The 13,204-nt window shown below is 56.4% G+C and overlaps 1 protein-coding gene across 13 annotated transcripts in view; it reads right to left on the minus strand.

Moving 5' to 3' along the window:
- The window catches only part of ERC1 (ELKS/RAB6-interacting/CAST family member 1), an 88,703-nt gene that overhangs the window by 8,576 nt on the left and 66,923 nt on the right, over positions 1 to 13,204 (minus strand). For 8 of the 13 annotated variants that reach the window (XR_012250945.1, XM_073650339.1, XM_073650337.1 and 5 more), the window contains 2 exons: positions 12,168 to 12,315; positions 4,713 to 4,814 (listed from right to left, as the gene is read on the minus strand). Coding sequence is in view for 12 of the 13 variants with exons in the window: in XM_073650339.1 (XP_073506440.1) it covers positions 4,713 to 4,814; positions 12,168 to 12,315 (250 nt within the window). In the remaining variant the exon portion in view is untranslated. Of the gene's footprint in view, positions 1 to 4,249; positions 4,315 to 4,712; positions 4,815 to 12,167; positions 12,316 to 13,204 lie in introns of all 13 variants that reach the window. The other 5 variants (XM_073650342.1, XM_073650344.1, XM_073650345.1 and 2 more) reach the window with 1 other exon arrangement.

Here is a 13,204-nt window from a genome sequence, read left to right on the forward strand (position 1 = left end):
GGGGATGTACATGATCGCAAGGGGTGGGGGGGAATGTACAGGATGGTGAGGGGGGGGAATGTACATGAACACGAGGGGTGGGGAGGGAAATGTATAGGATGGTGAGGGGGGAATGTACATGAACACGAGGGGTGGGGAGGGAAATGTATAGGATGGCGAGGAGGGGGGAATGTACACGATGGTGGGGGGAGAATGTACAGGATGGCGAGGAGGGGAAAAGTACATGATGGCGGGGAGGGTGTTCACGATGGCGGGGAGGTGGAATGTACATGATCGCGAGGGGTGGGGGGGGATGTATAGGATGGTGAGGAGGGGAAATGTACATGATGGCGGGGAGGGTGTACACGATGGCGGGGGGGATGTACATGATGGCGAGGGGGGGAATGTACACAATGGAGAGGGGGGGATCTACACGATGGCGGGGGGGGGATGTACTCGATGGTGGGGGGATGTACACGATGGCGGAGGGTGTGTACACGACGGCGGGGACCGTATCTGGCGGTCACGTTCACAGATATGCAGGCGGCTGTCGGGTGACAGGTCTCAGCGCCGGCAGAGAGGCTGTCAGCACAGGATAAGGTGGATTTAGAAGCTCTGACATAAAGCAGCCGCTGCAAAGATACGAGAAGATACAGAGCTCCCGGGGGACTCCTCTGAGCAGCCTGGACAGAGATAAAAGCCAAGGACGCCGTAAGATACATACAAGTGATACGTGTCCCCACGGCTCCACAGAGGCCAACAAGAACGTTCCCATTCACTGACAGCAAACAGAGGGGAAAATCTGGAATAAAGGATCCCGGGCTGCTCCTGAGGGGCAATAACGAGAGAGAGAGCCCGGGGGGGGGGGGGGGAGACCGCACTCGTAACATTAATGTCCGCACGGACGTGTATGGGGACCCCCCCAAAGGATTTGGCAGCTGGGTATCCACATGCCCAATCCTTAAACTATCTGAAGTGCTCTCTGTTATCAGCCATTACTGGGGAGAGGCGGCTGTATTGTTCTTCAGTAGAATAACTGACAGGAGATGCAGAATCCCTCGCGGGCCCCCCGGACCACCATCAAGACTACTTCATGTCCCACCATCTGCTTGTGATGTTACGGACAGTAGTCGTCGGCTCTTCTGAGCTTTGATCTGCAGGTGTCAAACATCAACTAAATAAACCACCAACACGGGGTCCGGAGAGGGGAGAAGGGGCCCGGAATAAGGGGAGAAGGGGCCCGGAATAAGGGGAAAAGGGGCCCGGAATAAGGGGAGAAGGGGCCCGGAATAAGGGGAGAAGGGGCCGGGAATAAGGGGAGAAGGGGCCCGGAATAAGGGGAAAAGGGGCCCGGAATAAGGGGAAAAGGGGCCCGGAATAAGGGGAGAAGGGGCCCGGAATAAGGGGAGAAGGGGCCGGGAATAAGGGGAAAAGGGGCCGGGAATAAGGGGAAAAGGGGCCGGGAATAAGGGGAAAAGGGGCCGGGAATAAGGGGAAAAGGGGCCGGGAATAAGGGGAAAAGGGGCCGGGAATAAGGGGAAAAGGGGCCGGGAATAAGGGGAAAAGGGGCCCGGAATAAGGGGAGAAGGGGCCCGGAATAAGGGGAGAAGGGGCCCGGAATAAGGGGAGAAGGGGCCCGGAATAAGGGGAGAAGGGGCCCGGAATAAGGGGAGAAGGGGCCCGGAATAAGGGGCCCGGGAGAAGGGGCCCGGGAGAAGGGGCCCGGAATAAGGGGCCCGGAATAAGGGGCCCGGAATAAGGGGAGAAGGGGCCCGGAATAAGGGGAGAAGGGGCCCGGAATAAGGGGAAAAGGGGCCCGGAATAAGGGGCCCGGAATAAGGGGAGAAGGGGCCCGGAATAAGGGGAGAAGGGGCCCGGAATAAGAGGAGAAGGGGCCCGGAATAAGGGGAAAAGGTGGCGGCACTTATAGCACGTCCTTCCCTGGGGGGTCCGGATACTGGACAGTATATAAAGGCAGATCTGACAGCCCCATGTAAAGGTGGCCAGCGTCACCCACCCGGCGAGGACCTGTACACACTGAGGGGGGCCGGGGGTGCAGATTGTGCGGGGCCCCTGGTGACAGTGCCGTGCACAGCGGGGCCGATGAAGAAGGGGCAGGTCGACGAAGAGATGAGCAGCAGTTTTGGAGACAGTCACTGTGCATACATTTTTTTTTTCAATTTTGCATTCCTAAATGCAGCCTGCAGTGTAAAGTAAGGTGGTTTCATTAGTAATGGTTGCTTTTGGCCTTTCTATTCACTAACAACAAGCAGAAAATGTTGCTAACCTTTATTTTATAAAACAATTGATATCCCCAGGACAAACGGTGCAAACCCATGGACGTGATGTCAGGTGACCTCTGCCCGCAGCCGTGCCTACTGATCCGCCATGCATGTGCAGCAATCACAGGGTTAACACTACATGAGGGGGGACGTGTTCACTCTTGCAGGTTGAGGGGGCTGCATTTTGGGACAGTGAAGAGGAAGAGACCATCCAAGACGCTGCTCGGACGCCCTGAGATCGCGCCAAGTGTCTGTGCGGATCCTCAGAAGTGCCGCCAGCTTCACCTCACACTGAGCCGCGGACGAGATCTGAGCACGATCCCCCTGGAGGGGCCGCGGCGGCCCCCGCTGCACACAGTGTCCCGTGTATGCACCATTGTCTTCTGCTGCGCAAATTAATGAGACGACATCATCAGCGCAGCCAAAACTAACAGGCGGCACACGGGCCGGGGGCCCGGAAACCTCACTGTAAGCATTGTTGTCTATGGCAGCCGCGCTCCTCCGGGGTCACTGCGCTCCTCTGGGGTCACTGCGCTCCTCTGGGGTCACCGCGCTCCTCCTTACCCAGAATCCTGCGGGTGATCAGGCCACTGATGCCAATTACTAGAAAGCCAGAAGACCTTATATCTGTATACGGGGCCCCGGATCCGCCACCATATGGGGGCCCAGGATCCGCCACCATATGGGGGCCCACGCCCCTCACAGCCGGCCGTTGCCAGGAAACCAAATATTTAGTTGCCTGCGAGATGTCGTCTGTGGGCAGGAATGTGCCGGGAGCCGGGACCGGAGGAATCACCGGCTACATGATAAGGACAATGGCCGACACTTAACATCACACCCTGCACCACTCCAGGGTCTCAGATAAGGGGGAAGAAGGGCACCGACACTGGGGGGATGGTGAGAAGGGCACCGACACTGGGGGGAGGGTGAGAAGGGCACAGACACTGGGGGGAGGGTGAGAAGGGCACAGACACTGGGGGGAGGGTGAGAAGGGCACCGACACTGGGGGGAGGGTGAGAAGGGCACCGACACTGGGGGGAGGGTGAGAGGGGGAGAAAGAAGGGCACCGACAGTGGAGGAAGGGCACCGACGCTGGGGGGACAGTGAGGAGTTCGGCGCTTTCTTCTCGTCTCTGCGTTTCCTCTCCGCTTGCCGTCTCACTTATAAACCTAATAGTTTCTCCCCACAGCAATCTGTGTCCAGCACAGATGATAGCAGTCTGGTACAATGTGTCAGCGCAGATAAATCTACCAGCATGTGGGGGAGGTGGGGGGATATGTGCTGCTGCGTTTCACAGCAGAGGGTTCGTTACACTATGCTTTACTGGAGTACTTTAGGTGCGGAGCGGAGCACTGGCTGCCGGCCGGGAGAGGGTTAGCGAGGGGCTCGATGCCTGAACAGGCGGCAGCTATGTGGTTCCCATAGACATCACAGGTGGGGGGGCTGGGCTGGGGGTCCTCGGCATTCCGATAATTACATGCTCCGTGAATCTCTCCGACAACAGTGAGAGGAGGGAGGATAAACCCCCCAGAAAAGCGGGATTAAATCCTGATTAACCCCTTCACCTTTCAGCTCACGGGTGGCAAGAACAAAGCATCACTGTCATGATGTAATTTTGGGGGGGTGGGGAATAAGATTTCGTTTTTTTTCCCCTTTTTTGGGGGGGGATTTAATCCGACATTGATGGTCGTCTGTCCTGAGCGTTCAGGTCTGGGCGATTATGCCACCGATGTTCACTGTCTATAGGAGGTCTACAGAACAGTGCCCCTAATGGCCAAAGTCAGCAGTACATTAATGATGGAGGTAGATGAATGACCAGATCACGACATTGTGGATGAGACTGCACGAGCCAGCGCTCAAGGCGGCGAGGAGGATGAGGGCGGTGGGCACGTGCCCGGGGCAGGAGGGGGAGCACAGCACTGGCCACGCATGCAGACAGACATGCAAGAGACGACAGATCCTGGGACAAAGCCAAAGCGAATTCTCACCGTTCTGAACAAAATGGCTGACCTAATCATCTCATTGGTTATGCCCAAATACCCTCCTCATCATCCTAGGGGGCGGATGAGGGTAGAAGAGGCGTCAGAGCAGCATGAGGGACGAAACAAACACCGGGTTAGTAACAGAGGTAATATTACACACACCAATCTGATCTGACAGATCTCACCGTTCAATCAGCTCACAAGTAATTTTGTGCCCCCCTAAAGGCCAATGCGGGATTACCCCCAATCTGACTGGATGCAGATTGCTCATTTTTGGGGGAAACTTAGCTGAAAATGGGAAGAGAAGGAGCTCAGCGAGCACTCAACCCATAAGCTGCCGGGCGGTGAAGTCACACGGCGCGGTGTACCCCTATATACGAGTCATGTGACTGCACGGCGCCACCGTTCTGTCCTGGTATAGGGGGAGGGGGGAACAATACCAATACCGGGTTGCCCCGGGGCATCCTACCTGATCGGGGGAGGGCTTGTGGTTGGTTTGGTTGGACTGGGCGGACGTCTTCAGGTGGTCCGCTTCGTAGTTGTCCGCCATCAGTTTCATCCTGTTCTGCGTCTGCGATCAGAGAGAAAAAGATTAAAAACTGGATGGAAAGAGAAAGGTTTAATAGCGATATCCGGTCCTGGGAAAGCTGGGTGACGGCCGGGCCAATATTGCCGCCATGCAAGCACATCTGACGTGGGGCACAAGGGGGCAGCGCACACCTGATCCCGGACATCTACAGTGAAGGGTTAACAGCGCAGCTATCAGTGAGAGCATCTCGTCCTACAATAACCCCCCCATAAATAACATGAGGGGGTCACCCAGCCACAACAAGGACAAGGGGTAACAGCTGAATACATACGTGGGACATCAGAGTAGAACTCGCACAGATGTGCCGCACTCAGGGGGGCGGCTGACAGCAATGGGACCCCCGGGGGCAGATAAATATTACTCACAGGACAAACTATTTCAACTTGGGCTGAAAGTCACCGACACGAGGAGGCGTCACCGAAAACAGGAAACAGTGTTCCCAAGAAGAGAAGGATGGGGGTGACACAGACAAGGTGGTAAGAGGCAGCGGGGCAAGAACAGGGGGCGGCACAGAGACAAGGTGGTAAGAGGCAGCGGGGCAAGAACAGGGGGCGGCACAGAGACAAGGCGGTAAGAGGCAGCGGGGCAAGAACAGGGGGCGGCACAGAGACAAGGCGGTAAGAGGCAGCGGGGCAAGAACAGGGGGCGGCACAGAGACAAGGCGGTAAGAGGCAGCGGGGCAAGAACAGGGGGCGACACAGAGACAAGGCGGTAAGAGGCAGCGGGGCAAGAACAGGGGGCGGCACAGAGACAAGGCGGTAAGAGGCAGCGGGGCAAGAACAGGGGGCGACACAGAGACAAGGCGGTAAGAGGCAGCGGGGCAAGAACAGGGGGCGACACAGACAAGGCGGTAAGAGGCAGCGGGGCAAGAACAGGGGGCGACACAGAGACAAGGCGGTAAGAGGCAGCGGGGCAAGAACAGGGGGCGACACAGAGACAAGGCGGTAAGAGGCAGCGGGGCAAGAACAGGGGGCGACACAGAGACAAGGCGGTAAGAGGCAGCGGGGCAAGAACAGGGGGCGACACAGAGACAAGGCGGTAAGAGGCAGCGGGGCAAGAACAGGGGGCGACACAGAGACAAGGCGGTAAGAGGCAGCGGGGCAAGAACAGGGAGCGACACAGAGACAAGGCGGTAAGAGGCAGCGGGGCAAGAACAGGGGGCGACACAGAGACAAGGTGGTAAGAGGCAGCGGGGCAAGAACAGGGGGCGACACAGAGACAAGGTGGTAAGAGGCAGCGGGGCAAGAACAGAGAGCGACACAGAGACAAGGCGGTAAGAGGCAGCGGGGCAAGAACAGGGGGCGACACAGAGACAAGGTGGTAAGAGGCAGCGGGGCAAGAACAGGGGGCGACACAGACAAGGCGGTAAGAGGCAGCGGGGCAAGAACAGGGGGCGACAAAGACAAGGCGGTAAGAGGCAGCGGGGCAAGAACAGGGGGCGACACAGAGACAAGGCGGTAAGAGGCAGCGGGGCAAGAACAGGGGGGCAGCACAGAGAAGGCGGTAAGAGGCAGCGGGGCAAGAACAGGGGGCGACAGACAAGGCGGTAAGAGGCAGCGGGGCAAGAACAGGGAGCGACAGACAAGGCGGTAAGAGGCAGCGGGGCAAGAACAGGGGGCGACAGACAAGGCGGTAAGAGGCAGCGGGGCAAGAACAGGGGGCGGCACAGAGACAAGGCGGTAAGAGGCAGCGGGGCAAGAACAGGGGGCGACACAGAGACAAGGCGGTAAGAGGCAGCGGGGCAAGAACAGGGGGCGGCACAGAGACAAGGCGGTAAGAGGCAGCGGGGCAAGAACAGGGGGCGACACAGAGACAAGGTGGTAAGAGGCAGCGGGGCAAGAACAGGGGGCGACACAGAGACAAGGCGGTAAGAGGCAGCGGGGCAAGAACAGGGGGCGACACAGACAAGGCGGTAAGAGGCAGCGGGGCAAGAACAGGGGGCGACACAGAGACAAGGTGGTAAGAGGCAGCGGGGCAAGAACAGGGAGCGACACAGAGACAAGGTGGTAAGAGGCAGCGGGGCAAGAACAGAGGGCGACACAAAGACAAGGCGGTAAGAGGCAGCGGGGCAAGAAAAGGGGGTGGCAGGGGCAAGAACAGGGAGCGGCACAGAGACAGGGCGGTAAGAGGCAGCGGGGCAAGAACAGGGGGCGGCACAGACAAGGCGGTAAGAGGCAGCGGGGCAAGAACAGGGAGCGGCACAGAGACAAGGCGGTAAGAGGCAGTGGGGTAAGAAAAGGGGGCGGCAGGGGCAAGAACAGGGAGCGGCACAGAGACAAGGCGGTAAGAGGCAGCGGGGTAAGAAAAGGGGGCGGCAGGGGCAAGAACAGGGAGCGGCACAGAGACAACGCGGTAAGAGGGCGGCGGGGGGAAAGAACAGGGGGCGGCACAGAGACAAGGCGGTAAGAGGCAGTGGGGTAAGAAAAGGGGGCGGCAGGGGCAAGAACAGGGGGCGGTACAGAGGCAAGGAGGTAAGAGGCAGTGGGGCAATAACAGAGAGCGGCGGGGGCAAGAACAGGGGGCGGCACAGAGACAACGCGGTAAGAGGGCGGCGGGGGGAAAGAACAGGGGGCGGCACAGAGGCAAGAGGCAGCGGGGGCAAGAACAGGGGGCATCACAAAGACAAGGTGGTAAGAGGGCAATGGAGAATTATAACCCAGAGCTGCAGTCACTATTCTGCTGGTGCAGTCACTGTGTACATACATTACTCCACCAGCAGAATAGTGAGTGCAGCTCTGGAGTACAATACAGGATATAATACAGGATGTCACTCAGGATCAGTAATGTAATGTATGTACACAGTGACTGCACCAGCAGAATAGTGAGTGCAGCTCTCGAGTATAATACAGGATGTCACTCAGGATCAGTACAGGATCAGTGATGTAATGTATGTACACAGTGACTGCACCAGCAGAATAGTGAGTGCAGCTCTGGAGTATAATACAGGATGTAACTCAGGGTCAGTACAGGATCAGTAATGTAATGTATGTACACAGTGACTGCACCAGCAGAATAGTGAGTGCAGCTCTGGAGTATAATACAGGAGGTAACTCAGGATCAGTAATGTAATGTATGTACAAAGTGACTGCACCAGCAGAATAGTGAGTGCAGCTCTGGGGTATAATACAGGATGTAATACAGGATGTAACACAGGATCAGTACAGGATCAGTAATGTAATGTATGCACACAATGACTGCACCAGCAGAATAGTGAGTGCAGCTCTGGAGTATAATACAGGAGGTAACTCAGGATCAGAACAGGATCAGTAATGTAATGTATGTACACAGTGACTGCACCAGCAGAATAGTGAGTGCAGCTCTGGAGTATAATACAGGAGGTAACTCAGGATCAGTAATGTAATGTATGTACACAGTGACTCCACCAGCAGAATAGTGAGTGCAGCTCTGGAGTATACAGGATGTACATATAGCAGTGGGAGTTGTGCCCCCATGACAGTCTCTATGATGTGGGGACATACAGGCGCCTCGCCGGTGTCATCACGAGACGTTGTTTGCTTTCCCCGCAGTGAAGAATCTTGGTTATTCTGGGGGAGACGTCGGCTGACAAGCAGAAGACGATGTGATGGATGGTGTGAGCGGGACCCTGTAGTGGGCGTTGCAGGTAGTGAACTGGCAGTGTCAGCAATCCTGTCACCGTCCCTTTAAGGGTGCCGCTGACTCCCTTCATTCCTGTGATATTATGTAACTTTCCAGATTATTTATTCTGTTTTACGTCTTGATGGAAGAATGTCGTCCTGAGTGTTACTGGACAGCGGAGTTGCCGGGTAGCGGGGTCAGCGGGCTGAGGAGCTGACAATTACGACCCATCGGGCGCCACATTCCAGAACATTCCTTAAAGTCCTACCCTGCAGCCGCCATCTTGTATTCACCAGAGGAATCAGCTGCCATGCATGGGGCACTTTACTATGACAGGAGGAGTTGCTGAGGTCTCGGTTCCCTCATCGGGATCAGTACTAGGCGACACCGCGGCTCAGAGACAGGGGCCAAGCAGCAGGTGGCAGAGATCCTGGCCGTCAGACAGGAGGGTGGGAGTCCTGCGTCCACCATCGATTCATCTGGGATTCACGACAGGAAAATGTGAATCTTTCCAGGGTCTGCGGTGGCTGTGACAGGTTGTCACCCCTCTCCAGACAGTGCCGATGGTCCGGCCCACGTGTCCTTATGGTGACACAACATTGGCTCTGGCGGAATGTACCATATAGGAAGGGAGGACCACGTCTCCGGCACAGTTGTAGGCATAGCTCGTATGCCGTATATACGCGACATGTTACAGGGCAGATGGATTTTTCCCCTTCGCTGGCAGCGTTTCCATCTGATGTCATCCTGTCTGCAGACTATCACACCCATCATCAAATCATAAAGTCGCAGGCCGGGGCCCTGATTTATACCCCCCCCCCTTGGGGGCTGCGGACACCCTGCCAGGAAAGGGGTAGTGGCGGTGACGATAATGCTGCAATGTGAATAAAGCTCTGCAGCTTCAAATGCACGTTATGGTAAAATGATTCCCTTCTCAGTACTCTGCTTCCTGTCACTGAACCACTAAAAAGAGTCCGAGTATGCGATGCAGACCTCGCGCTTCTCACGTCTGAGTGTTCATTACAATTATATACAGTCTGGGAAATTCCTGTACTGACACCTGGGCTCCCACAATGCACCGCTCTCTGTACTGACATCGCTCTCTGTACGGACACCGGAGCTCAGACGATGCACCGCTCTCTGTACTGACACCGGAGCTCAGACGATGCACCGCTCTCTGTACTGTCACCAGAGCTCAGACGATGCACCACTCTCTGTACTGACACCGGAGCTCAGACGATGCACCGCTCTCTGTACTGTCACCTGAGCTCAGAAGATGCACCGCTCTCTGTACTGACATCGCTCTCTGTACTGACACCGGAGCTCAGACGATGCACCGCTCTCTGTACTGACACCAGAGCTCAGACGATGCACCGCTCTCTGTACTGACACCGGAGCTCAGACGATGCACCGCTCTCTGTACTGTCACCTGAGCTCAGAAGATGCACCGCTCTCTGTACTGACACCGGAGCTCAGACGATGCATCGCTCTCTGTACGGACACCGGAGCTCAGACGATGCACCGCTCTCTGTACTGACACCGGAGCTCAGACGATGCACCGCTCTCTGTACTGTCACCTGAGCTCAGAAGATGCATCGCTCTCTGTACTGACACCAGAGCTCAGAAGATGCATCGCTCTCTGTACTGACACCAGAGCTCAGAAGATGCATCGCTCTCTGTACTGTAACCAGAGCTCAGACGATGCACCGCTCTCTGTACTGACACCAGAGCTCAGACGATGCACCGCTCTCTGTACTGACACCAGAGCTCAGACGATGCACCGCTCTCTGTACTGACACCAGAGCTCAGACGATGCACCGCACTCTGTACTGACACCAGAGCTCAGACGATGCACCGCACTCTGTACTGACACCAGAGCTCAGACGATGCACCGCGCTCTGTACTGACACCGGAGCTCAGACGATGCACCGCTCTCTGTACTGACACCGTAGCTCAGACGATGCACCGCTCTCTGTACTGACACCAGAGCTCAGACGATGCACCGCTCTCTGTACTGACACCAGAGCTCAGACGATGCACCGCTCTCTGTACTGACACCAGAGCTCAGACGTTGCACCGCTCTCTGTACTGACACCAGAGCTCAGACGATGCACCGCTCTCTGTACTGACACCAGAGCTCAGACGATGCACCGCTCTCTGTACTGACACCAGAGCTCAGACGATGCACCGCTCTCTGTACTGACACCAGAGCTCAGACGATGCACCGCTCTCTGTACTGACACCAGAGCTCAGACGATGCACCGCTCTCTGTACTGACACCAGAGCTCAGACGATGCACCGCTCTCTGTACTGACACCAGAGCTCAGACGATGCACCGCTCTCTGTACTGACACCAGAGCTCAGACGATGCACCGCTCTCTGTACTGACACCAGAGCTCAGACGATGCACCGCTCTGTACTGACACCAGAGCTCAGACGATGCACCGCTCTCTGTACTGACACCAGAGCTCAGAATATGCACCGCTCTCTGTACTGACACCAGAGCTCAGACGATGCACCGCTCTCTGTACTGACACCAGAGCTCAGACGATGCACCGCTCTCTGTACTGACACCAGAGCTCAGACGATGCACCGCTCTCTGTACTGACACCAGAGCTCAGACGATGCACCGCTCTCTGTACTGACACCAGAGCTCAGACGATGCACCGCTCTCTGTACTGACACCAGAGCTCAGACGATGCACCGCTCTCTGTACTGACACCAGAGCTCAGACGATGCACCGCTCTCTGTACTGACACCAGAGCTCAGACGATGCACCGCTCTCTGTACTGACACCAGAGCTCAGACGATGCACCGCTCTCTGTACTGACACCAGAGCTCAGACGATGCACCGCTCTCTGTACTGACACCAGAGCTCAGACGATGCACCGCTCTCTGTACTGACACCAGAGCTCAGACGATGCACCGCTCTCTGTACTGACACCAGAGCTCAGACGATGCACCGCTCTCTGTACTGACACCAGAGCTCAGACGATGCACCGCTCTCTGTACTGACACCAGAGCTCAGACGATGCACCGCTCTCTGTACTGACACCAGAGCTCAGACGATGCACCGCTCTCTGTACTGACACCAGAGCTCAGACGATGCACCGCTCTCTGTACTGACAACTGAGCTCCCACAATGCACCGCTCTCTGTACTGACACCGGAGCTCAGACGATGCACCGCTCTCTGTACTGACACCGGAGCTCAGACGATGCACCGCTCTCTGTACTGACACCGGAGCTCAGACGATGCACCGCTCTCTGTACTGACACCAGAGCTCAGACAATGCACCACTCTCTGTACTGACACCGGAGCTCAGACGATGCACCGCGCTCTGTACTGACACCAGAGCTCAGACGATGCACCGCTCTCTGTACTGACACCTGAGCTCAGACGATGCACCGCTCTCTGTACTGACACCAGAGCTCAGACGATGCACTGCTCCGTGTACTGACACCAGAGCTCAGACGATGCACCGCTCTCTGTACTGACACCGGAGCTCAGGCGATGCACCGCTCTCTGTACTGACACCGGAGCTCAGACAATGCACAGCTCTCTGTATTGACACGTGAGCTCCCACAATGCACTGCTCTCTGTACTGACACGAGAATGCCCATTATGCACCGCTCTATGTACTGACCCCTGAGCTCCCACAATGCACCGCTCTCTCTACGTGTAGCTCTGGATGTCACTAGAGACCCTAGAAGACCCTTTCTCGGTCCCGCTCGCTCACCTGCTGCTTGAGCTGCTGCACCAGTCGGTCCTTCTCCCTCTTCAGCGACGCCACCTCCTCCTGCGTCTTCTTCTTACGGGATGAAGACAGCTCCAGCAGCGCGATGTTGGCATCTTTCTCGCTGATGGCGGCGAGCAGAGCTTCCTGCCTGTGAGGAGAGACACAGAGAGGTGAGGACATCGGAAGCACCACACGGCGCCCCCCAGAGGCCACATCATAAAAAAGATAGAGCTCAGCATCTTCCAGAGAGAACTCTATATGCAGGATGAAAACTAAGTGGTGTAATAATGGCGGCCATACTAGTTGTCAGGTAGCTCTGCCAGATATAGACAGAGAAAATAAAAGTATCCTGTGGTGGTGGTGGTTGTGGGGGGTGGGTGTAACACATGGCGGGGGAGGGGCAGACAGGCTGCAAACGCAGGGTGTAAAATAAACTATGTTAAGTGGGGTCTGGAGGTGATGATAAGTGGCGAAAACAAGTTCACCACCAGGAAATCACAGCTGGGGCCACAGGCCGAGGACATCAGCTCACAGGATACATGGCCACACACCTCCTGAAATACTCTGTTCTGCTGAGGCAGAGAGGTTATAAATGATCTACCATCTGGTTACATAATACGCACAGTTTTGGGAGGGGAAAGTGCAACTCCGGTTCAGGGCCCAGTGGACCCCCCAGATCCAAGGCCTCTGCCTTTATAACACTTTGCTGATCCTGCAGTCTACCCCAATAAGTGACCGTGTCTGGCAGGTAATGACCACCTGACTGCCAGTCTGACAGACCGGACCACCCCTCCTCCCAGGGAGACCCCCATATCACATCACTGCCCCTCCTGCATTCCAGAACTGACACAGCCAGAAAGGGACACTTCAGTGGTCGGGACTCCATTACATTAATCCTCAGCCCCCAACGGAGCGACCCCCAAACCAGGCGGGAAGAGGGGCACTGTGCCGACTGTATCACCACATGGGTACTGCCGGGAACAAAGGTCTGCTCCAACTGTAAGACCTACTAATATACGGAGGAACGGAGAACGAGT

Source organism: Phyllobates terribilis, unplaced genomic scaffold (genome assembly GCF_046119375.1).
Source record: "Phyllobates terribilis strain yellow unplaced genomic scaffold, ASM4611937v1 Scaffold_10__3_contigs__length_209671492, whole genome shotgun sequence".
NCBI lineage: Eukaryota > Metazoa > Chordata > Amphibia > Anura > Dendrobatidae > Phyllobates > Phyllobates terribilis.